Genomic DNA, 24,266 nt, shown 5'->3' with positions numbered 1-24,266 from the left:
CCCCGCCGGGAATCGAACCCGGGTCTCCCGCGTGCAAGGCGAGTGCAGTGACCACTGCGCCATGGGAGCTGACCCGATGTGATACATTACCGACTGACCCCGAGGGATAGGTTCCTCATTTTAGCCACCGACGGTCTGTGGGATCTCCTCTCCCCGCTACAAGCTGTGAGGCTCGTAGGTAAGTCTGAGTGAGCTGTGCAAGAAAAGAAGAAGTCATAAAATCTCTGAAAGGTTTAATGTGAACTTAAAAACAGTTGAGGAAAAGTCTAACGTGAACTTGAAGACAGTTCTCCCCGCTATAAGCTGTGAGACTCGTAGGTAATTCTGTGTGAGCTGTGCGAAAAAAGCGTTAAGTACATTACCGACTGACCCCGAGGGATAGGTTCCTCATTTTAGCCACCGACGGTCTGTGGGATCTCCTCTCCCCGCTACAGGCTGTGAGGCTCGTAGGTAAGTCTAAGTGAGCTGTGCAAGAAAAGAAGTCTTTAAAGTCATAAAATCTCTGAAAGGTCTAATGTGAACTTAAAAACAGTTGAGGAAAGGTCTAATGTGAACTTAAAAACAGTTGAGGAAAGGTCTAATGTGAACTTAAAAACAGTTGAGGAAAAGTCTAATGTGAACTTAAAAACAGTTGAGGAAAAGTCTAACGTGAACTTAAAGACAGTTCTCCCCGCTACAGGCTGTGAGACTCGTAGGTAAGTCTGTGTGAGCTGTGCGAAAAAAGCGCTATAAAGTTTCTGAAGCTCCGATTTCCGCTCGGTTCGGATTTTATTCTGAACAGATAAGTTTCGTTCTCGGAACGACTCCTCTCCTTCTTCTCTTATATTTCCGAACGATAAGACCTCCATTATTACAGTTCCCTCTATCTAACTTCTTCTTAGGCTGCTCAAAAATGTAAGCTAAATCATAAAGCTTGAGACTGAAACCTTGGGGGGGAGATTTCGGGAGGATAAGACCCTAGCAGTTACAATTCCCTCTATCAAACCTCTTGAAAAAAGCCCTACTTCTGAAGCCCCGGTTTCCGCTCGGTTCGGATTTTATCCTGAACAGATAAGTTTCGTTCTCGGAACGACTGGCTTTCCCCTATCCTCTCCCTCTTCTCTTATATTTCCGGACGATAAGACCTCCATTGTTACAGTTCCCTCTATCTAACTTCTTCTTAGGCTGCTCAAAAATGTAAGCTAAATCATAAAGCTTGAGCCTGAAACCTTGGGGGGGAGATTTCGGGAGGATAAGACCCTAGCAGTTACAATTCCCTCTATCAAACCTCTTGAAAAAAAGCCCTACTAAATTTGAAATGAAATTAATCTTTCTCAGGTGAACACATGTCAGGGAAGGTGACGTTGCGTCCCCTCCAGTTGCCCCGCAAGCACATGAAGCTGTCCGAAATCAACGAGCTTCTCATTGCACGCCAAGAGGGTCTCTCCCTTAAGCCCCTAGACTCGAATGCCGCCACCCATCTACTTCGCCACGCCCTAGGCGGCACCGAGTACGGGATAGAACACTCCAAGATCGCCCAACTCTTATCTATGCCACAGGAAGTCGTGCGATTGTTCCGCGATGATATTACGATCATGGTAGTGTACTTCGATAGTGACTATTTGCGATCCCCGAATGTGAGATAATAAAGGGATAGACTCGAATGCCGCCACCCATCTACTTCGCCACGCCCTAGGCGGCACCGAGTACGGGATAGAACACTCCAAGATCGCCCAACTCTTGTCTATGCCCCAGGAAGTCGTGCGATTGTTCCGCGATGATATTACGATCACGGTAGTGTACTTCGATAGTGACTATTTGCGATCCCCGAATGTGAGATAATAAAGGGGGGAGTGGCTGAGACACGGCGCGGCGTTGATGGTGACTAACTTTCTTCCGTGGTAAATGAATGCCGCCACCCATCTACTTCGCCACGCCCTAGGCGGCACCGAGTACGGGATAGAACACTCCAAGATCGCCCAACTCTTATCTATGCCCCAGGAAGTGGTGCGATTGTTTCGCGATGACATAACGATCACGGTAGTGTACTTTGATAGTGACTATTTGCGATCCCCGAATGTGAGATAATAAAGGGGGGAGTGGCTGAGACACGGCGCGGCGTTAATGGTGACTAACTTTCTTCCGTGGTAAATGCGTCTTCTTAGAACCGGTCTTACCAAAGTTCAGACATTAACTTTTTGCCACACTGAGCTAGAAGCTTTTTTTAATGGCTTTGTTTTAAGTGGTAGGATTCTCCTGATCCTGAAGCCTAGAGGAACACTGATCTTTGCTTTCACCATTTTAAGATTTATTTTTTACGAAACTTGCGTTTCATTTTACCCACCTAGTGAAGGTTTTAGGTCGAAGATTCTGTAATCGGATACGGAATATAAATAAAAAGGTATCCTCTATTCTACCTTGATATTTAATTAAGAAGTCAAACAGCTCTTTACGAAATTGTACCTTCTAAGATACAATATTGCCCTTTTATCTTAGGAGGTACAATATTGCCCTTTTGCTCCTATGTCATTACTTTCGTCTCTGACTCTTTTTTGAGGAAAAAGTCAATTTACGATAGTTTCTAATATGAAGTTATTAAGGAAACGAATCATAGTGACAACAAGAGTTCAATAACTTTGTTGCTGCTATGAATTCATGTCCCTAAGCTGAGTAATTCTATATGTTTAAAAAGTCTTCTAGAAATGAATATTGATAATATTGCCAAATGAATATCTTGACCCCGCCGGGAATCGAACCCGGGCCTCCCGCGTGCAAGGCGAGCGCAGTGACCACTACGCCATGGGAGCTGAGCCAAAGGTATCCTCTATTCTACCTTGATATTTAATTAAGAAGTCAAACAGCTCTTTACGAAATTGTACCTTCTAAGATACAATATTGCCCTTTTGCTCCTATGTCATTACTTTCGTCTCTGACTCTATTTTGAGGAAAAAGTCAATTTACGATAGTTTCTAATATGAAGTTATTAAGGAACCGAATCATGTTGCTCCTATGTCATTACTTTCGTCTCTGACTCTTTTTTGAGGAAAAAGTCAATTTACGATAGTTTCTAATATGAAGTTATTAAGGAACCGAATCATAGTGACAACAAGAGTTCAATAACTTTGTTGCTGCTATGAATTCATGTCCCTAAGCTGAGTAATCCTATATGTTTAAAAAGTCTTCTAGAAATGAATATTGATAATATTGCCAAATGAATATGTGCTAATTTATTTGTTTAATTCATTTGAAAAGCGCACATTTTTTTCATTTTTTTTACTGAGGTAAATTTCCTTCTTCATTTTATAGTTGAATAGTCAGTAGCCTTTGTTTCAAAAGAACATTGTGGTGCAATCTAGGTTTACGTGCAATGAATTGTGTGCTTGTATGAAGCCAAAGATTATATTGTAATTAGGTTCAGTAGGTACCCACGATTTTTAATAGGTTTACGTGCAATGAATTGTGTGCTTGTATGAAGCCAAAGATTATATTGTAATTAGGTTCAGTAGGTACCCACGATTTTTAATTTTAAACCTTTGACTTTTAAATACTCTTCTTTTTTCAAGGAAGCTAAGCATTCCCTTACTTTTAGTCACTCTACAACCCACAATAGGTGTGGTCAAGTATTTTTTTCGGGAAGTTCGGGAACACGATATATCGGCCTAAAGTTAGCTCCAAGCATGTTGAAATATTTGTACGAATAAAGTCTCTAGGGGTAAAACTATTTTACCTACTTGCTTTCATGTGGGAGGCTTTCAAAAGTGGTGTCTCGGAACTCCAAGAAAAAAATTTTCCGTGTCCAATTAGCTCAATCTTGGCTTGTGTTTTAAATCAAAAATCAAGGCTAGATGTGAATTTGTAATTTTCAAGGATTAAAAAAAAATAATAATAATAAACCCTTCTGTATGAAAATATGAGGTGTCTTTTTCCTCTCACAGAAGAGGGATTGACAATAAATAATCAATTTCTCGTTCTTCACTATACTCAAGTGTTTTGGCTTGCTCCTTCCCCGTTTGCCATTTTACTCTTTTATTTTATTTCTGGAATGATTTTAACAACTTTTTTAATGTATATATTCCCTTCCGGGGCGGATTTTATCCTTAAGGGATAAGGTTCGTTCTCGGAACGGCTGACTTTCTCCTATCCTGTCTTCCTTCTCTCTTCGATTTCGGGACGATAAGATCCTAGCAGTTAGAGTTCCTTCTATGAAACGTCTTAATAAATAAAGAGAATGGTTTTATTTTTCTTTCGGAAAGTCTTCTATTTCTTATTGAGTCGATTCTGTCCGTACTTTCACGCTCTTCGTGGTTCGAGTCCAAGTCAAGTCGGAATAAGGCGCTCCATTGGAATCGGTTCTGATAGGAAAATGAACGTTTCGTGGTCTATACTCTGATGTAGGTACCTATATTTGTTTATATTGCCAATTTGATTATTTCCTCTGCTCATTTGATGAAATAAACATTTTGTTTTATTATTTTTGTTTTAAAATTATTTTTTGTATATTTATTTTATTGTCAATGGAGATTAGAATGATTACAGAGAAAATGAAATCTCCCCTCCAACCTAGTTAGCTTGGGGGGTAGCGCGTCTGCCTAAGCGCTAGGTCGCGGGTTCGATTCTCACCCGGGGTGGATTTTATCCTAAATAGGTAAGATTTGTTTTCGGACCGGCTGGCTTTATCCTATCCTATCCTGATAAAGGGGGACAAATGTACAGAAGAGAGCATGGAAAGAAAAATTATCGAGTGTGAAGGTAGTCCGGTAGACCGCATCTTTGCTCTAATAACTGATACGCAAAATGTTTTCGCTCTATTTTGATAGATTTGTAAACATTTTTTTTTTAACCCACCTCGATAAAAAAATTTGCCTGAGGAAAAATTAATAGTAAACCTGACTAGTGACTAGAATTTTAATTATTTAACTTCTTTTCTCTTCAAACTCGTTCTTTGTATCTTCAACTTCCTATCTACTTGTCACTGGATATTGCACGTCGATCGTTGAGTCGTTGACACATATTGTGTCAAGGTAGGCCAGAAACCATTGCCCGTGTTTTTTGATAAAAATCCTGTGATAAGTGTTATCTCTAATGAGTGATTAACTGATTAGCACAATCTTGAACAATGATCTCTAGTACACAATGAAGTGTTGCTGAGCATACTTGGATAATATGAAGAATTAATAGCAGGACTTGTATACCATCCCATTTGCCTCTATGATGCCCTCATTTCGTCAGAAGTTTGTCGGGTTTATCAGGCAGCTGTCAAACACTTCAGATTCTGCGAGGGACAGTGATGTGCCAGACAATGCCTCTGAGTGTTTCATTCAAAACTATTTGAAAGGGTAAGTCTATTTCTCTTGTGGACATACTGTTATCAGTGCCCTGAGGTAATGAACAATACATCTGATTACAGGCCCTAATGTGAAGAGAGGTTGAGGTTCAAGTGGGTCTGCATGTCCTAGTATCTGGACATCAATCCCACACTTCCAATTGCAAAGGGTTTTGCAATGGATGTCTTTGGAAGATTTCCCATTCTCCACAAAAAAAAAGTATGCTCACAGACAATGCCTCTGAGTGTTTCATTCAAAACTATTTGAAAGGGTAAGTCTTTTTCTCTTGTGGACATACTGTTATCAGTATGCTTGAGGTTAGGGCCCTGAGGTAATGTACAATACATCTGGTTACAGGCCCTAATGTGAAGAGAGGTTGAGGTGTAAGTGGGTCTGCATCAATCTGGACATCAATCCCACACTTCCCATTGCAAAGGGTTTTGCAATGGATGTCTTTGGAAGATTTCCACTCTCCACACAAAAAAAAAAGTATGCGTGAGGTTGGGGAGCTCACTTTTGTTGGTCCAGTTGGATCGTAGTGTGCCTTCCCTTGTAAGCACAAGGCACTGGATTTGTCTTACACCCAGGGTAAACTTTATCCTATACAGATGGCATTTGCTCTTGGAACAGCTTATACAGATAGGGTTTGCTCTTGGAACAGCTGGTTTTCTTCTATTCTGTCCTCGACCTCTGTTTGATTTTGGAAATATAGGACCTTCCCTCTATACTAAAAAAAAAAAACACCTTTGTTGACATTAGTATAGGTACTTATTGTATTGTAATAAACAACTTGTACTTGTGTGGAACACACCTATGTACTTATGTGGATAATAGGTAATGTGTTGCAACACAATGTACTTAAACCTAGACTTGGACAGGCATTTAAGTATAATGATGTATGTAAGTAGTACATAATTATCTTGGTCAATAGTGATTCTCAACCTGGAAAATAGCTCTCACTAGTTCAGACAATGCCTCTGAGTGTTTCATTCAAAACTATTTGAAAGGGTAAGTCTTTTTCTCTTGTGGACATACTGTTATCAGTATGCTTGAAGTTAAGGCCCTGAGGTAATGAACAATACATCTGGTTACAGGCCCTAATGTGAAGAGAGGTTGAGGTTCAAGTGGGTCTGCATATCCTAGTATCTGAACATCAATCCCACACTTCCAATTGCAAAGGGTTTTGCAATGGATGTCTTTGGAAGATTTCCCACTCTCCACAAAAAAAAAAGTATGCTCGAGGTTGGGGAGCTCACTTTTGTTGGGCCAGTTAGATTGTAGTGTGCCTTCCCTTGTAAGCACAAGGCACTGAGTTTGTGTTACACCCAGGGTAAACTTTATCCTATACAGATGGAGTTTGCTCTTGGAACAGCTTATACAGATAGGGTTTGCTCTTGGAACAGCTGGTTTTCTTCTATTCTGTCCTCGACCTCTGTTTGATTTTGGAAATATAGGACCTTCCCTCTATACTAAAAAAAAAACACCTTTGTTGACATTAGTATAGGTACTTATTGTATTGTAATAAACAACTTGTACTTGTGTGGAACACACCTATGTACTTATGTGGATAATAGGTAATGTGTTGCTACACAATGTACTTAAACCTAGACTTGGACAGGCATTTATACATAATTATCTTGGTCAATAGTGATTCTCAACCTGGAAAATGGCTCTCACTAGTTAACTAATGAAGGAGTGTGTGGAACACACCTATGTACTTATGTGGATAATAGGTAATGTGTTGCTACACAATGTACTTAAACCTAGACTTGGACAGGCATTTACTCGTATAATGATGTATGTATAAGTAGTACATAATTATCTTGGTCAATAGTGATTCTCAACCTGGAAAATGGCTCTCACTAGTTACCTAATGAAGGATATGTGCCTCTTTCTGGAGTTTCCAGGAAACTATGTTCTTTTTTTTACCCATAAGAGCTGAACTTTTTTTTCTCCATTGGATCTTGCTGAAGAGAGAAGGGTTTGGTCAAGTTTGGTGTGACTTTAATGTCATATGTTAATGAATGAGGAGAGTAAAGGTGATAAAGAGGTGCATAGGAGTGGTGTGGAAGACAAGGTGGAGAAGAGAACGAATGAAGAAAATATTTAATCAGTAATACTCGGTATCGCAGTCCGATGGTATCAAGTCGAGTAGATTTTGTTGAGAAGTGACTGTGAACCCCGAAATCAGAGGCTTAAAGACTCACAACAAATGCTCTCACATACAGTAGGTACTCACGAACGAGATTGAAAAAATTTTCGTTCCAAAATTTCCTCTGATTATTCGTAGATCGAACTGTCGGGAATTTGCCCTTGACCTTGGCTCAGCCACTTTATGGCGGAGTTGAGAATTCGCATATGACAGTGTCCGAAAGTTCGAGTGAGATTTATTGACCAGAGTTTATCCGTCCTAAGACTAAAAGATGAGTTGAAGAAACCAACTGAAAACCATTCGTTAAGCCTCAGTTGAATTCTTGAACTTGTCTTTTGATCGTTCGATTTTAAGTTAATGTTTTGTCGTGTAATTGTTCATTGTACAAGGTTGACCACCTTTAAAGTCATTCTTCTTATGCCTTCCTTCCTCTTTACTTTATTTTGGTATCGTCCTTGCACAGTACGTATTCCTTAGCCTACATACATTCCAATTGTTCTCACTATTAAAATTCTAGATACAGGAGAGTAAAGGTGATAAAGAGGTGCATAGGAGTGGTGTGGAAGACAAGGTGGAGAAGAGAACGAATGAAGAAAATATTTAATCAGTTATACTCGGTGTCGCAGTCCGATGGTATCAAGTTAACCAAAGTTTTTTCCCCCCTAAGTGGGTTGAAAATGGACCCATAGGTTTAGCCACTTTATTAAATTAACCAAAGTTAAAGAAGGGGTTTTCAATCTGGTGTTGGGGTTAACTTGAAAGTTCACCCATCAGCTGTCGATTAAAATCGAGTAGATTTTGTTGAGAAGTGACTGTGAACCCGAAAATCAGAGGCTTAAAGACTCACTCAAATGCTCTCACATACAAGTAGGTACTCACGAACGAGATTGAAAAAATTTTCGTTCCAAAATTTCCTCTGATTATTCGTAGATCGCATTGTCAGGAATTTGCCTTTGACCTTGGCTCAGCCACTTTATGGCGGAGTTGAGAATTCGCATTTGACAGTGTCCGAAAGTTCGAGTGAGATTTATTGACCAGAGTTTATCCGTCCTAAGACTAAAAGATGAGTTGAAGAAACTAACTGAAAACCCTTCGTTAAGCCTCAGTTGAATTCTTGAACTTGTCTTTTGATTTCGATTTTAAGTTAATGTTTTGTCGTGTAATTTTGACAGTGTCCGAAAGTTCGAGTGAGATTTATTGACCAGAGTTTATCCGTCCTAAGACTAAAAGATGAGTTGAAGAAACTAACTGAAACCCCTTCGTTAAGCCTCAGTTGAATTCTTGAACTTGTCTTTTGATCGTTCGATTTTAAGTTAATGATTTGTCGTGTATTTGTTCATTGTACAAGGTTGACCACCTTTAAAGTCATTCTTCTTATGCCTTCCTTCCTCTTTACTTTATTTTGGTATCGTCCTTGCACAATACGTATTCCTTAGCCTACGTACATTCCAATTGTTCTCACTATTAAAATTCTAGATACCTATATTTGGATTAATATGTAGGTAACGATTTTTTTTTCTGTCAGTTCTAAGACAATTAGGGGGAGAAAGCCTGTAAAAATTTATAACTTGTCTTTCTTTTTCCCTTCCCATTGAACTTAGCTATCTTTTCCTTGAAGCTCTGCTAATATTGCTGTCTTTAGAAGAAACTTTCCAAGTTGGTACTATTTAGTATTATACTACTTACCTTTGTTTCAATGTTTTTTTATTCGCTAGTCACCGTTAAAGTCCTTTCTGTTTTGTTCAGAAACGAACTGTTAGGCAGTTAGCTCATGGGTCATAAGGGATAAGGTTCGTTATCGGAACGGCTGACTTTCTCCTATCCTGTCTTCCTTCTCTCTAAGATTTCGGGACGATAAGATCCTAGCAGTTAGAGTTCCCCCCAGGAAACGTCTCAATAAATAAATAGAATGGTTTTATTTTTATTTCGGAAAGTCTTCTATTTCTTTTTGAGTCGATTCTGTCCGTACTTTCACGCCCTTCGTGGTTCGAGTCCAAGTCAAGTCGGAATTTTTTAATTGTTGAACGACATGAGTAACAAGCAATTAAGTATGCTTAACACAATTGAATTTCCTTTTTTTACATTCTATGTTTCCTCTGCATTAAATGAACCTTATGTTGGTTTGATTCCCAATTCCCCCTTGTTATTTTGTTCTAGGCTCTATGTTAACTATGTTTCTTCTGTATTAAATTGATTTAATTAAATGAACCTTAAGTTGATTTAATTTGTATTTCCCCTTTCTTATTCTGCTCTAGGCTCGCATGACGTGCATCAAATGCGTGACATGCGAGATGCTCTAGGTGCCCTAGGCCCGGTCGACGGTCAAAACCCCGAGCTTTCCAACCTAACCTTGTCCATGACGGAAGTAGAGAGAGGGGACATTGTGTTCCTTACGTCAGACGGCGTTTCGGACAATTTGGACCCTGTGGTGGGCAAGTTTACAGGTAAGTAGTACCTAGGTACATAATTATTATCTACCTATGTTACGACGATGCTGAATATGGCAAATAAGTGTGCCGTTTCTATGGCTTAGTCAGCCTAGTTAGCTTGGTTGGTAGCGCGTCCGCCTTGTCAGCTAAGCCGCAGGTTTGATTCCCGCCCGGGGCGGATTTTATCCTTAAGGGATAAGGTTCGTTCTCGGAACGGCTGACTTTCTCCTATCCTGTCTTCCTTCTCTCTAAGATTTCGGGACGATAAGATCCTAGCCGTTAGAGTTCCCTCTATGAAACGTCTTAATAAATAATAAATAGAATGATTTTATTTTTCTTTCGGAAAGTCTTCTATTTCTTATTGAGTCGATTCTGTCCGTACTTTCACGCCCTGAAGGTTCGTGGTTCGAGACCAAGTCAAGTCGGAATTTTTTTAATTGTTGAACGACATGAGTAACAAGCAATTAATATCTCTTCCGTTACGGCGTCTCTGGCAAGGGGCCCTCCATATCTTCTGCCCGCGAGCTAGTCACTCTCCTGCTAGACTTTGTCACTCGCCTTACCGCCGCCAAGAGGCATATTCTCGAGGACAAAGACCTCTACGCGGGCAGAGACGGACGGACCCTGTCGTCCAGCGAACAAATCACACGGAGGCGGGAGGTTTGTAAGAAGCTGCACGCGATTCCGGGGAAGTTGGACCATGCGACCGTGGCTGCCTATATGGTGGGGAAATTCGGCGATACTAGCCGGAGTGAGGAGCATAAAGGCAGGGATAATAGGGATATCAGAGGGGATGTGGATACTTCACGAGTTGATGTAGATACAGTACGGGACAAGATAGAGACTTTGAAAGTACAGGATACATCCAGAGGGGATGAAGTTAGGGATAATTCATCCATAGGGGATGTAGAACAGGATGCAGTAGAGACTTTGAAAGTGCGACAAGTGCATGATGGGGATGATGTGAAAAGGAGAGACAATGACAATATATCGAGTGATGTAAAGAAAGAACGCAAGGAGAATGACAATCGAAGGGTAAAAACAAAGGAGAGTAAAGGTGATAAAGAGGTGCATAGGAGTGGTGTGGAGGACAAGGTGGAGAAGAGAACGAATGAAGAAAATATTTAATCAGTAATACTCGGTATCGCAGTCCGATGGTATCAAGTTAACCAAAGTTTTTTCCCCCCTAAGTGGGTTGAAAATGAACCCATAGGTTTAGCCACTTTGTTAAATTAACCAATGTTAAAAAAGGGGTTTTCAATCTGGTGTTGGGGTTAACTTGAAAGTTCACCCATCAGCTGTCGATTAAGTAGATTTTGTTGAGAAATAACTGTGAACCCGAAAATCAGAGGCTTAAAGACTCACTCAAATGCTCTCACATACAAGTAGGTACTCACGAACGAGATTGAAAAATTGTTCGTTCCAAAATTTCCTCTGATTATTCGTAGATCGAACTGTCAGGAATTTGCCTTTGACCTTGGCTCAGCCACTTTATGGCAGAGTTGAGAATTCGCATTTGACAGTGTCCGAAAGTTCGAGTGAGATTTATTGACCAGAATTTATCCGTCCTAAGACTAAAAGATGAGTTGATGAAACCAACTGAAAACCCTTCGTTAAGACTCAGTTGAATTCTTGAATTTATCTTTTGATCGTTCGATTTTAAGTTAATGTTTTGTCGTGTATTTGTTCATTGTATAAGGTTGACCACCTTTAAAGTTATTTTCTTCTTATGCCTTCCTCTTTATTTAATTTAGTACCGTCCTTGCACAGTACGTATTCCTTAGCCTACGTACATTCCAATTGTTCTCACTATCAAAATTCTAGATATCTATATTTGGATTAATATGTAGGTAACGATTTTTTTCTGTCAGTTCTAAGACAAAAGAATTAGGGGGAGAAAGCCTGTAAAAATACATAACTTGTCTTTCTTTTCCCCTTCCCATTGAACTTAGCTATCTTTTCCTTGAAGCTCTGCTAATATTGCTGTCTTTAGAAGAATCTTTCCAAGTTGGTACTATTTAGTAATATACTACTTCTTTGTTTCAATGTTTTTTATTCGCTAGTCACCGTTAAAGTCCTTTCTGTTTTGTTCAGAAACGATCTGTTAGGCAGTTAACTCATGGGTCACAATCAATTTGTGTTCAAGAGACACCTTTGCTGTCTTTAGAAGAATCTTTCCAAGTTGGTACTATTTAGTATTATACTACTTCTTTGTTTCAATGTTTTTTATTCGCTAGTCACCTTTAAAGTCCTTTCTGTTTTGTTCAGAAACGAACTGTTAGTAAGCAGTTAGCTCATGGGTCAATCAATTTGTGTTCAAGAGACACCCATCTCTTACAAAACGTTTGCGATCCATGTGCCAACTGCCTTGAAAAGTGACAGACTGATAAATTCAAAATAAAGACTAGGGCCATATTAGGAGCATTTTATCCGAAAATTTTAATTGTGTCCACTGAAGGTGAATACCATCTTATAGCAAATTTGGTTAAGTTTGCGATCCATGTGCCAACTGCCTTGAAAAGTGACAGACTGATAAATTCAAAATAAAGACTAGGGCCATATTAGGAGCATTTTATCAGAAAATTTTAATTGTGTCCACTGAAGATGAATACCATCTTATAGCAAATTTGGTTAGATGTAAACCTTTTGTTTTAGTTTAATAAAATGTGCCTATTGATACTGATGCAATTTTAATTTAATAATGCTCTTTGATTTAAAATAAAAATAATAATAAATTTTTATGTTACATTCGACCAAACTTGATTAGCCCGTTCTAATTTTATTTTTCGTAAAATGTTGTGTTACCGTTTTTCATCCGATTTGGAACTCGTTAAGTATAAGCTTGCACATTTTAATTTATTTTGATTAATATTATTTATATTTTTAAATGATTATAGTGGGCTCGTTTTTTTGTAAGAGTAACGAAATTGTATAGTTTTAAGGCATTTTTTGTATACCTACTACTCTTTTTTTTTTAACTTTAAGGAGAATGAGAATTTGGACTTTTCATACTGATATTTGTATGTATTTGTCGATGTAATATGTTTTTGTAACGTTAAAAACAATCATACGACGAACTTTACCGTGACAGAGCTGCGGCAAATCTTTAAAAAAAATTAAAATTTTCATACTGATATTTGTATGTATTTGTCGATGTAATATGTTTTTGTAACGTTAAAAACAATCATACGACGAACTTTACCGTGACAGAACTCCGGCAAATCTTTGAAAAAAATTAATATTATAAATCATGCTTCTTGCGCACACTATCAATATCCAAATCTGCCCCAGTTCTGTATGCGCCTTAAAGTATATCAAGTCCAATTTGAATGCTTTCTAATATTGCAATAAGAGAAATGTTTTTTTGTTTAATCTAGATTCTAGATGGAATACTCTTGTTTTTATTTTATTATCACTTTTATGTACTAGGTTGTAGAGATGTAATTTATTTTATTACCAAATTATTTGGATGTTAATTCTACTTTTATTATGTATTATGTCTAAATTTGATACGCACACACGTCAATCTTCTTTGAACTCTTAGCTAAAGAAGATTGAACAATCTGCTAAGGGGCACGGTTAGGCCACTGGTAGCGCGCTTGCTTGCCTTACAAAAGGCCCCGGGTTCGATTCCCACCATAAAACCATAAAGTCCTATATTTCATCCCTACAAAATAAAGGATTCCCATTAGCGGGGTGTTTCGCTTGCTTGCCTTACAAAAGGCCCCGGGTTCGATTCCCACCATAAAACCATAAAGTCCTATATTTCATCCCTACAAAATAAAGGATTACCATTAGCGGGGTATTTTTTATATGTAAATCTGTACCTTCATTTTATCTTTCATTCCTTTTATAATCACCAAATATAATGTAGCTGTAGTACTATAATACTCCGGGTGTCCTTAAATTCTTAGGTTGTTTACTTTCGGTCTTTTTATTGTTCGTCTTCTTATTTGAAATGTAACCTGTATTTTACTACCTCTTAGAATCTATATTTTTTCAATTTTTTAGATCATGAAAAATTTATACTTGCATTTTTCTATGAAAAAATTCTAAATTAAACATTCTACTTACCTATTTTGCATATTTTCGCTGTGTTTTTTCGGCACCATTAATTTATTATATACTTTGTTTAGAACGATTTCTAATTTATATTTTTCCATTAATGATTTTAAAATCACTTGAAAATTTAGGCTAGATAAGTGTACTTGTAGCCTATAGCTGGTTGGACATTTTCGTATGTTTTTCATTTTACTCTTTTATTCTGTCCTATGATTTTGTCTTACGACATTATTTAAACAAAGTAAGTTCAGGAAGTTGTATCAGTATTAAGATTTACGTATATTTATTTTGGAGATATTAACAGAGAGCGAGAATAAATCAATTCTTTTTATATGTTAGAATAATATCTGTTATTATATTTTTCTTGATTTTTATCCACAGTTTGAGTGATACTTATACACTGAACATTTAAATGAAATACCACAGAATCCTGTATTATAAAATACATTACCCTAAAATGGTGCTCCAAACTTTCTTGTACCTCCTTATGGCCGGTTCTACAGTCTTACTTTACGCTTTGTAGCATTTGAATGCTTGTTGGACTGTAGACCCGAACAGAATATTTGTTTATTTGATGCGAACCCTAAGCACTTCTTTTAAACCTACATACTTAGCTATAAGATATAAAATGAACCCCAGTCATTATTATACAATATATATTTTATACCTATGTACATACTTAAATCAATTCTTTTTATATGTTAGAATAATATCTGTTATTATATTTTTCTTGATTTTTATCCACAGTTTGAGTGATACTTATACACTGTAAATGAAATACCACAGAATCCTGTATTATAAAATACATTACCCTACAATGGTGCTCCAAACTTTCTTGTACCTACTTATGGCCGGTTCTACAGTCTTACTTTACGCTTTGTAGCATTTGAATGCTTGTTGGACTGTAGATCCGAACTTAAAGAATATTTGTTTATTTGATGCGAACCCTAAGCACTTCTTTTAAACCTACATAGCTAAGATATAAAATGAACCCCAGTCATTATTATACAATATATATTTTATACCTATGTACATACAATGTATGTATTTGTGTACAAATATCCTGTACATTAATGATTATATTTTGTTACCTAAGCTGAAATATGAACCACGTGTTGCTTACATCCAGCGATCACTTGTGGCATCTTTAGAGCTGAGAGCTAAAATAAGACCCGTTAGGCGGCTCAGCTGAGTTATAAATTCAAAGAAGATGCCTTTGTACTTTTTACAGTTTTTACTGAATCATCCCATAATCTTTGTGTTTTCCCTTGTTGTATAGAAATTTGTGTAAGGTAGACACAGGTAAGATCGGGGAAACTGAGAGTACTCAATAAAGAGAAGGATCAAAAAGGATCATTTTGATACCAAAATTATCACAAACAACAATGTTTATCTCAAGTTATTAATTGATTTTCCGGGAGCAAAAAACACAGACTGGACGCGTCAAAATTTCAAACGAGAATGTTTGAATTAACAAATTGAGGTAAATTCGGTTCCGACATGATTGAGAGAAATTCAGTTCCTGCTGCTCTAAAAACGCGTTTTTAAGAAACCGTACTTTAAGGTTTAAGTTTTAAATCGACTGCATATACCAAGTACCTATTACCGCGACGCGCGACAGTATTTTCTAATTATTATTTTTTCTAATGTATTACATAATGAATTATCAACAATTTGGCCGCCCTCAAAAAAAGAAGAAAAAAATCGAAAGAACATCGCTTGATGCGCCCAATTTCTACGCTCGGCAAACTGAGCACTTTTTAATCTATTTTTGGATTTTCTTCATCTCATCTGAAATCATTGAAATCTCACACTTGTTTGCCAGTAAGCACGTCTTCGTCAGCGTAAAAAATCGTGAATTTACTCCCCAAGTGAAAGGTTTTCTCGTGTTTTTTGACATTTTCTTAGTCTATTTTCTTGAGTTCCTCTTTTTTTTTTGCCAGTAAGCACGTCTTCGTCAGCGTAAAAAATCGTGAATTTACTCCCCAAGTGAAAGGTTTTCTCGTGTTTTTTGACATTTTCTTGGTCTATTTTCTTGAGTTCCTCTTTTTTGTCGGAAATGCCTCGAGCTTTTTTAATTTCGCGAAAAAAGTCGGATGTCATTGATCAACTAGTGAGTGCTTCCAATAGGCTGGACGAAGGTGAGTCAATGTTAGATATTAGTGCTTTTCTATTTTTGGATTTTCTTCATCTCATCTGAAATCATTGAAATCTCACACTTGTTTGCCAGTAAGCACGTCTTCGTCAGCGTAAAAAAACGTGAATTTACTCCCCAAGTGATAGGTTTTCTCGTGTTTTTTGACATTTTCTTAGTCTATTTTCTTGACTTCCTCTTTTTTGTCGGAAATGCCTCGAGCTTTTTTAATTTCGCGAAAAAAATCGGATGTCATTGATCAACTAGTGAGTGCTTCCAATAGGCTGGACGAAGGTGAGTCAATGTTAGATATTAGTGCTTCATTTAGACTGTCGAATTAGGACATGTAGTCACCACTTTATTTAAAGTTTGATTTTGCACCACTTTATTTTATGTTGTTCTTTTTATGGATTTGAGGTCATGATTTTTTTTTTCCAGTAATTAGGTAATTTTAATTTAGGTAATCTACTCTTATGAGTACCTCCTACTCATAATAAGTACTCCCTCTTTCCTGGGTAATTGTTTCTTAAACATTACCCATTTTTGTGCCATATTTCCCAATTAACCCTGTTTGGAAGTGTGCATTAACTACATTATAAATACATATTTTGACAGTTTCGTATCTAGTGCTTATCTACATACATATAGGTCTGTACTTAAGAAAAAAAATGCGAAAAGGGAGAGGGAAGGTTCGTCTCAAGAAAACACAACTGAAAACAGTCAAAACCACCCTCCTAATTTTTGCTCACAAAACAGACCCCCACAGTGAAGGGGAACCAAACATGTGGTAATGTTGTGGCATGGTCGCGTGCCACATATCATGTCACACATTTGGTCCCCCTTCTAATGGTTTTTATTGAGAGCACTTCAAACTTCCGGGTCCTAAAACGTATCAGTCCTTATTTGTTTACGTAGGTTCCCGTAGGAACATTATTATTTATGGGACGTTTCGTGAAAGATTCAAATATCATTTTTACTTTCTATTACTAATGTATAGCGGAGCAATACTAGTTTAAAACAGGGTCCACACTTGTGCTGGAAATGTCATACAATATTATCGTCCGACATTATCAACTAAGTGTGAATACTTCTTAGTACCTACACTTGAAAAATGTAATATGACGTTACTAGATTTTAATCCAGCGCCAGCGTTCAACCCAGCACTGTGGCAGATTGGTTTAGAGATTCTTAACCCGGAATTGCCAGGGTTCGAATTCCTTCAATTTGTTCCCTTTTTCGGATAAGTACCTATGATAAGGAAATGCGAATAAACAAATTGAGGTAAATTTGGTTCCGACATGATTGAGAAAAATTCAGTTCCTGCTGCTCTAAAAACGCGTTTTTAGGAAACCGTACCTTAAGGTTTAAGTTTGAAATCGACTGCATATACCAAGTATTACTGCGACGCGCGACAGTATTTTCTAATTATTATTTTTTCTAATGTAATACATAATGAATTATCAACAATTTGGCCGCCCTCAAAAAAAGAAGAAAAAAATCGAAAGAACATCGCTTGATGCGCCCAATTTCTACGCTCGGCAAACTGAGCACTTTTTAATCTATTTTTGAATGACCTCTCGCCTAGTTGGCTCTCGCGTTGTGTCTCAGCCTAGACGGCAACACCTTAGCAACATGTTAGCCACATTCCTACTTGTTGCTGGGGACTCTGGGCCGTCTGCCAAGACACTAGCTCCACCACCTGATGCTATTTCTAGCTTAAAATGTGGCCCTAGCGTTCCCCCCTTCGACCTCCTATCCAAGGCATTCCATTCAGTACGGTAGCCATTATAGGGCACCTAACACCTAAATAAATTATGAGATTAATGATAATAATTATTACTCTGAGTGTTCCTATGAGAAAGAGATTATTAGGATGATGATAATGATAACTATGAGTGTTCCTATGAGAGAGGAACTAATTAGGACAAAAACAGTGTGCTGTGTCTATGAGAAAGAGATTATTAGGATGATGATAATGATAACTATGAGTGTTCCTATGAGAGAGGAACTAATTAGGACAAAAACAGTGTGCCGTGTCCCCTATTTAATTAGCATTAAAGTTATTTTTACTTCTTATGAATATGAAAGTTGATGCAGGAGGACGTACGTGGGTTCAATTCCAGCTGAGGTATGGAAATTTACCCCCAAATGATATTTGAGTATTTCACGAAACGTCTCGTCCCATAAATAAATTGTGGGTCCTAAAAATTTGACCGCAATAAGTAGACCACAGTGACCTACTACTGGGGTAAAAGCGTAAAATGACTTATTAGTCCTAGCAGTATAAATAAGTACCAGGTATTATTATTTCGACCATTTTACAATACCCTCCCTCAAATGGCCTCTTCAGTCCAATTCGAGCAGTATATATCAGCACAATAACTATTTCCTATTTCGTCCACCCTCCGTTGTTCTTCTTCACAGGTGACAAACTAGTCTCGGTTCACATTAACACAGATCCGGACAACTCGCATATACCGGATGTCTCACATCTACCGGCCAACTCACATTTACCGGGTGTCTCCGACTACGCATCCGATTCTTCCGACCTAGATGATGATGATGACGATCCGCGATTACAAATCAACGAAGACGAGGCCGAAATGAGTGACCCTGTTTCAACGTCCAGCCAATCCTCGTCAGAACCGGTGGCGAGCTTCGATCCAGCGTACGATCACTTGTACAACCTCACTCAGCTTGCGGAGGTCAGCCTAGCGTACTTCAACCAGTCCAACAGTTTCAATAGGAAGAGCGTCATTTGTAACACCAAAGATGTAGACACGAGTACGGCGAACAACAATAATAATGAGGTAAGAGACATACAAACATGGGCAGGCGGCGCAAACGATCTACTGTCCGTAGTGTTAAAGCGCTTTAAAGGGGGAACATGGGAAAGCCAACCATTTTCACTGTTGGTATCCCGAGAGATGGGGAAAATTCGGTCAAAAATAGTCAAAATCAAAATATAGGTAACGACAAAATTAGGTTAGCTAACGACCTACTACTATCCGTATAGTGTTAAAGCGCTTTTCAGGGGAGGGACATGGGAAGGCCAACCATTTTTATTGCTGGTATCCCGAAAAGATAGGAAAAGTTCAGTCAGTATCAAAATACCAAATAGATTGTACCTACCTGGGGGCCGCTCTCGAATTATGTACTTCAAGACACATTCTTTTACATCTATGCCTATCCAAGAACGGAAAAGTTCGGTCAGAAAATTTCCGCCCTGACTGGGATTCGAACCCAGCTTTTCCAGGTTGAGGGTCATCTAGTGCTCTTGCCACTCGGCCACAGAAGTGGGCAAAAAATAAAGACTTTTCGGTCATTTTTCCTCAGAGTTTCCAGTGTCGGGACTGCGGCAAGCACTACTCTACTTCGAGTAACCTCGCGCGACATCGGCAAATCCATCGCTCCCCCGACGACACCAAAGCGCGCACCTGTCCTCAATGTGGTAAACTATACGTGTCCATGCCTGCCTACTCGATGCACCTGAGAACGCACAATCAGATCTGCCAGTGCCCCCACTGCTCGAAATCATTCTCCCGGCCCTGGTTGCTCCAGGGACATATTAGAACACATACAGGTGAGCTATCATCCCCACTGTCTAACCAGAAAATCAAATGAAAAACGATTGAGTTAAAACGTAGACCTTCATTTCGTTCGGTCAAAAATTTGACCACAATAGGTTCGAGTAGTAAGTATATTGTGCACACAAGATGAGAACTTTTTGTAAAAGAGTTAATGAATATCCAATTATCCAGTCAGCCTAGTTAGCTTGGGAGGTGGCGCGCCTGCCTTGTAAGCGTTAGGTTGGGGGTTTAATTTCCGTTCGGGGCGAACTTTATCAAATTATCATAAAGAAATGAGATCCCCTCTCGGAACGGCTGTCTTTCTCTTATACTGTCAATACTGTCATCCTTCTCCCTTCAATTTCGGGACGAGTAGACATCCAGTGTTACAGTTTCCTCTATCAAACCTCTTTTTACTTTCTATTTCTATTTCTTCTTCTTCTTCTTCTTCTTCTTCTTCTTCTTCCTCTTTTTAACTCTCACCTATTCTAGCATATTATTAAATTTTGCCAATCGTATTCCAGGTGAAAAGCCATTCAAGTGCAAAGTGTGCGACAAGGCCTTCGCAGACAAGTCCAACCTGCGCGCGCACATCCAGACACACTCCAAAGTGAAGCCCTTCGTTTGCGAAAAGTGCGGAAAGGCGTTCGCGCTCAAATCCTACCTGTACAAGCACGAGGACTCTTCCTGTCTCAAATCCTACGATAGTAGTAGCAGTAGTCATTTGAACAAGTTCACCACAATAGTCGTGTAACGACGGAGAAAATTCGAGTTAAAGGTAGAAACACACTAGCATCACTTCCCCATAACGTATAGCGCTATGACGCCACGTTCACAAGTGAATAATAAAATACAAAAAATGGACGAAATGGAAAAATTTTCACTTTTTTCCAACGTTGCCACAAAATAAAATACGCGTATTCATTGTTACAGTTCCCTCTTTCAAACCACTTCTTTCCTTTATTAAACCTCTTTTTTTTACTCTTACCTATTCTAGCATGATTTATCACTCGTTTTCCAGGTGAAAAGCCATTCAAGTGCAAAGTGTGCGACAAGGCCTTCGCAGACAAGTCCAACCTGCGTGCGCACATCCAGACACACTCCAAAGTGAAGCCCTTCGTGTGCGAAAAGTGCGGAAAGGCGTTCGCGCTCAAATCCTACCTGTACAAGCACGAGGACTCTTCCTGTCTCAAATCCTACGATAGCAGCAGTAATGGTCATTTGAACAAGTTCACCACAATAGTCGTGTAACGACGGAGAATATTCGAGTTGAAGGTAGAAACACACTAGCATCACGTCCCCATAACGTATAGCGCTATGACGCCACGTTCAGTGCAAAAGTCCTAAACAAAAATGGACGCAGCACACAAGGGATCAAGAAAATACCTTAACACAATTATAATAACGTGACGTGACAGTAGTGTGGCTGTCCTGAACGAAATTACCTACAATATTATAGGAAAACTTTGAACTACATCTTTCTGACTCCCAGGGATCAAGAAAATACCTTAACACAATTATAATAACGTGACGTGACAGTAGTGTGGCTGTCCTGAACGAAATTACCTACAATATTATGGGAAAACTTTGAGCTACATCTTTCTGACTCCTCATGAGCTCACGTGACTTGACGATAGTGTGTTTCTACCTTAACTGTTTTGATTGAGAGAAATTACCTACAATATTATGGGAAAACTTTGAACTACATCTTTCTGACTCCCCATGAGTTCACGTGACGTGATAGTAGTGTGTTTCTACCTTAACTGTTTTGATTGAGTTGAACAAGTTCACCACAATAGTCGTGTAACGACGGAGAAAATTCGAGCTGAAGGTAGAAACACACTAGCATCACGTCCCCATAACGTGTAGCGCTATGACGCCACGTTCAGTGCAAAAGTCCTAAACAAAAATGGACGCAGCACACAAGGGATCAAGAAAATACCTTAACACAATTATAATAACGTGACGTGACAGTAGTATGGTCCTAAACAAAAATGGACGCAGCACACAAGGGATCAAGAAAATACCTTAACACAATTATAATAACGTGACGTGACAGTAGTATGGCTCTCCTGAACGAAATTACCTACAATATTATGGGAAAACTTTGAACTACATCTCTCTGACTCCCCATGAACTCACGTGACGTGATGGTAGTGTGTTTCTACCTTAACTGTTTTGATTGAGAAAAAAAAAAAATCAAGGGAGGCTTGAAGTTGTTTTTTAGTTAAATTTTGACAAAAGGTGGCGTTTTCATTTTCCTCAGGTTTTTTCCAAGTATTTTTCTGTAATTATTGAAGTAAAATTCTACCTTCAGCTCGAATTTTCTCCGTCGTTACACGACTATTGTGGTGAACTTGTTCAAATGACTACTGCTACTGCTATCGTAGGATTTCAAACAGGAAGAGTCCTCGTGCTTGTACAGGTAGGATTTGAGCGCGAACGCCTTTCCGCATTTTTCGCACTTTGCGACGAGGATGGGATTCGAACCCACGCGTGCAGAGCACATTGGATTAGCAGTCCAACGCCTTAACCACTCGGCCACCTCGTCTGTTGAGTGAGCGCGATGAAATAGCGTTATCTCAAAAACTAGAACGGCACAGCTTTGTCGTCAGCTCAGAGGCCAAGGGTCTATGGTTTGAGGCCATGATGGGGGTGCGTGGATTTTTTCAATGTAGAGGGCCAACCTAGTTAGCTATTGATTGGTAGCGCGTCTGCCTCGTAAGCGCTAGGACGCAGGTTCGGTTACCGCCCGGGGTGGATTTAATCCTGAACGGATAATGTTCGTTCTCGGAACGGCTGGCTTTCTCCTAGATCCTGTCTTCGTTCTCTCTTCGATTTCGGGACGATAAGACCTTGGCAGTTGCGGTTCCCTCTATCAAATCTGTTGCTCATAAATGTGCATTATAATAAATTATAATGTATCTCTACATAAAGTTTGTTTATCATACACATATCTCATTCATCACTCTCATGTCCGTTTTATGCATGATCTTCATATGTTCTGGGCTATTGAAATATTGGAAAGAATACAGATCATAGATATTATCACAGACGACGATCTTCAGAAAACATACAGATTCAGGCACTGTAAGGAAGAGCGTCATTTGTAACACCAAAGATGTAGACACGAGTACGGCGAACAACAATAATAATGAGGTAAGAGACATACAAACATGGGCAGGCGGCGCAAACGATCTACTGTCCGTAGTGTTAAAGCGCTTTAAAGGGGGAACATGGGAAAGCCAACCATTTTCACTGTTGGTATCCCGAGAGATGGGGAAAATTCGGTCAAAAATAGTCAAAATCAAAATATAGGTAACGACAAAATTAGGTTAGCTAACGACCTACTACTATCCGTATAGTGTTAAAGCGCTTTTCAGGGGAGGGACATGGGAAGGCCAACCATTTTTATTGCTGGTATCCCGAAAAGATAGGAAAAGTTCAGTCAGTATCAAAATACCAAATAGATTGTACCTACCTGGGGGCCGCTCTCGAATTATGTACTTCAAGACACATTCTTTTACATCTATGCCTATCCAAGAACGGAAAAGTTCGGTCAGAAAATTTCCGCCCTGACCGGGATTCGAACCCAGCTTCCGCTCTCGAATTATGTACTTCAAGACACATTCTTTTACATCCATGCCTATCCAAGAACGGAAAAGTTCGGTCAGAAAATTTCCGCCCTGACTGGGATTCGAACCCAGCTTTTCCAGGTTGAGGGTCATCTAGTGCTCTTGCCACTCGGCCACAGAAGTGGGCAAAAAATAACGCTCTCGAATTATGTACTTCAAGACACATTCTTTTACATCCATGCCTATCCAAGAACGGAAAAGTTCGGTCAGAAAATTTCCGCCCTAACCGGGATTCGAACCCAGCTTCTCCAGGTTGAGGGTCATCTAGTGCTCTTGTCACTCGGCCACAGAAGTGGGCAAAAAATACAGACTTTTCGGTCATTTTTCCTCAGAGTTTCCAGTGTCGGGACTGCGGCAAGCACTACTCTACTTCGAGTAACCTCGCGCGACATCGGCAAATCCATCGCTCCCCCGACGACACCAAAGCACGCACCTGTCCCCAATGTGGCAAACTATACGTATCCATGCCTGCCTACTCGATGCATCTGAGGACGCACAATCAGATCTGTCAGTGCCCCCACTGCTCGAAATCGTTCTCCCGGCCCTGGTTGCTCCAGGGACATATTAGAACACATACAGGTGAGTCCTTCATAAAAGTTCGCTCCACACAAGGTAGCTTAACTCAATACACAAAAAGCCCACCCTGAGGCTTAAGTGTAGGGGTAACTACCCCAAGGGATCGGTTAAGCTTATACGAGAATCTACACAAGTTAAGGACTTTTTGCTACAGAGTTAATGAATATCCAGTCACCCTAGATAGCTTCGGAGGTAGCGCGCCTGCCTTGTAAGTGCTGCTGGGTGACGGGTTTGATTTTCCGCTCGGGGTGAACTTCATCATAAAGAGATGAGGTTCGTTCTCAGCTTTTCAGAATGACTGACTTGCTCCTATCCTACCTCCCTCTCTCCGATTTCGGGATGAAGAGACATTAGGGGTATTTTATTTATGTGAAATGGAAATTTTTCCTAATCCAAAATATTCCAT

General features: G+C 39.2%; 5 protein-coding genes, 2 long non-coding RNA genes and 1 other non-coding gene across 9 annotated transcripts in view; 7 read left to right on the top strand and 1 right to left on the bottom strand.

Annotated features, from left to right (window-relative positions):
• The first annotated feature begins 360 nt into the window (after positions 1-360).
• Positions 361-1,871, top strand: LOC103513694 (pyruvate dehydrogenase [acetyl-transferring]-phosphatase 1, mitochondrial-like). The gene is made up of 3 exons (XM_026826818.1): positions 361-450; positions 1,318-1,511; positions 1,708-1,871. The coding sequence occupies exons 2-3, from the start codon at positions 1,326-1,328 to the stop codon at positions 1,819-1,821; spliced, it is 300 nt and encodes a 99-aa protein (XP_026682619.1). The 5' UTR covers positions 361-450; positions 1,318-1,325; the 3' UTR covers positions 1,822-1,871.
• A 1,120-nt stretch (positions 1,872-2,991) lies between these two features.
• On the top strand, positions 2,992-4,023 carry LOC113469261. Its single transcript, XR_003392733.1, has 2 exons — positions 2,992-3,335; positions 3,421-4,023. It is a non-coding gene; the product is annotated as an uncharacterized LOC113469261 (long non-coding RNA).
• Positions 4,024-4,864: 841 nt separating this feature from the next.
• LOC103513693 lies at positions 4,865-12,006 on the top strand. Its single transcript, XM_026826826.1, has 4 exons — positions 4,865-5,316; positions 7,973-8,026; positions 9,701-9,899; positions 10,357-12,006. The coding sequence occupies exons 1-4, from the start codon at positions 5,188-5,190 to the stop codon at positions 11,010-11,012; spliced, it is 1,038 nt and encodes a 345-aa protein (XP_026682627.1). The 5' UTR covers positions 4,865-5,187; the 3' UTR covers positions 11,013-12,006.
• A 53-nt stretch (positions 12,007-12,059) lies between these two features.
• LOC113469259 lies at positions 12,060-12,992 on the top strand. Its single transcript, XR_003392732.1, has 2 exons — positions 12,060-12,373; positions 12,520-12,992. It is a non-coding gene; the product is annotated as an uncharacterized LOC113469259 (long non-coding RNA).
• A 2,899-nt stretch (positions 12,993-15,891) lies between these two features.
• Positions 15,892-20,455, top strand: LOC103513677 (protein snail homolog Sna-like). 2 transcript variants are annotated; one of them, XM_026826817.1, is made up of 4 exons: positions 15,892-16,087; positions 18,505-18,890; positions 19,417-19,663; positions 20,174-20,455. In XM_026826817.1, exons 1-4 carry the CDS (start codon positions 16,006-16,008, stop codon positions 20,401-20,403), a joined length of 945 nt encoding a protein of 314 aa, XP_026682618.1. In that variant the 5' UTR covers positions 15,892-16,005; the 3' UTR covers positions 20,404-20,455. The 2 variants fall into 2 exon arrangements, with proteins under 2 accessions (XP_026682618.1, XP_026682617.1); XM_026826816.1 differs by lacking the exon at positions 15,892-16,087 and adding an exon at positions 16,236-16,374.
• Positions 20,456-20,469: 14 nt separating this feature from the next.
• LOC113469263 (transcriptional repressor scratch 1-like) lies at positions 20,470-21,112 on the top strand. The gene is made up of 2 exons (XM_026826825.1): positions 20,470-20,479; positions 20,671-21,112. Exons 1-2 carry the CDS (start codon positions 20,470-20,472, stop codon positions 20,898-20,900), a joined length of 240 nt encoding a protein of 79 aa, XP_026682626.1. The 3' UTR covers positions 20,901-21,112.
• A 1,006-nt stretch (positions 21,113-22,118) lies between these two features.
• Trnas-gcu lies at positions 22,119-22,200 on the bottom strand. The gene has a single exon. It is a non-coding gene; the product is annotated as a tRNA-Ser (tRNA).
• Positions 22,201-22,298: 98 nt separating this feature from the next.
• Positions 22,299-24,266, top strand: part of LOC103513692 (transcriptional repressor scratch 2-like) — a 2,038-nt gene continuing 70 nt past the window's right edge. Inside the window, exons 1-3 of the mRNA XM_017445919.1 lie at positions 22,299-22,304; positions 22,704-22,808; positions 23,617-23,863. Coding sequence (XP_017301408.1) covers positions 22,299-22,304; positions 22,704-22,808; positions 23,617-23,863 — 358 coding nt within the window. The remainder of the gene's footprint in view (positions 22,305-22,703; positions 22,809-23,616; positions 23,864-24,266) is intronic.

The sequence above is a fragment of the Diaphorina citri genome, unplaced genomic scaffold (genome assembly GCF_000475195.1).
Source record: "Diaphorina citri unplaced genomic scaffold, Diaci psyllid genome assembly version 1.1 scaffold1007, whole genome shotgun sequence".
Taxonomy (NCBI): Eukaryota; Metazoa; Arthropoda; class Insecta; order Hemiptera; family Psyllidae; genus Diaphorina; species Diaphorina citri.
The sequence above is the reverse complement of the archived record's forward strand: the minus strand, read 5'-3'. Positions and strand labels throughout refer to the sequence as shown.

Excerpts from the sequence above, each read along its gene's own strand:
- LOC103513694 (XM_026826818.1), top strand. The coding sequence starts at position 1,326 with ATGTCAGGGAAGGTGACGTTGCGTCCCCTCCAGTTGCCCCGCAAGCAC. Across the intron at positions 1,512-1,707 it reads ACGGGATAGAACACTCCAAG|ATCGCCCAACTCTTGTCTAT; the intron begins ATCGCCCAACTC and ends GAACACTCCAAG.
- LOC103513693 (XM_026826826.1), top strand. The coding sequence starts at position 5,188 with ATGATGCCCTCATTTCGTCAGAAGTTTGTCGGGTTTATCAGGCAGCTG. Across the intron at positions 5,317-7,972 it reads TTCAAAACTATTTGAAAGGG|ATACAGGAGAGTAAAGGTGA; the intron begins TAAGTCTATTTC and ends TTAAAATTCTAG. Across the intron at positions 9,900-10,356 it reads TGTGGTGGGCAAGTTTACAG|TCTTCCGTTACGGCGTCTCT; the intron begins GTAAGTAGTACC and ends GCAATTAATATC.
- LOC103513677 (XM_026826817.1), top strand. The coding sequence starts at position 16,006 with ATGCCTCGAGCTTTTTTAATTTCGCGAAAAAAGTCGGATGTCATTGAT. Across the intron at positions 18,891-19,416 it reads CGAACAACAATAATAATGAG|AGTTTCCAGTGTCGGGACTG; the intron begins GTAAGAGACATA and ends ATTTTTCCTCAG. Across the intron at positions 19,664-20,173 it reads ACATATTAGAACACATACAG|GTGAAAAGCCATTCAAGTGC; the intron begins GTGAGCTATCAT and ends ATCGTATTCCAG.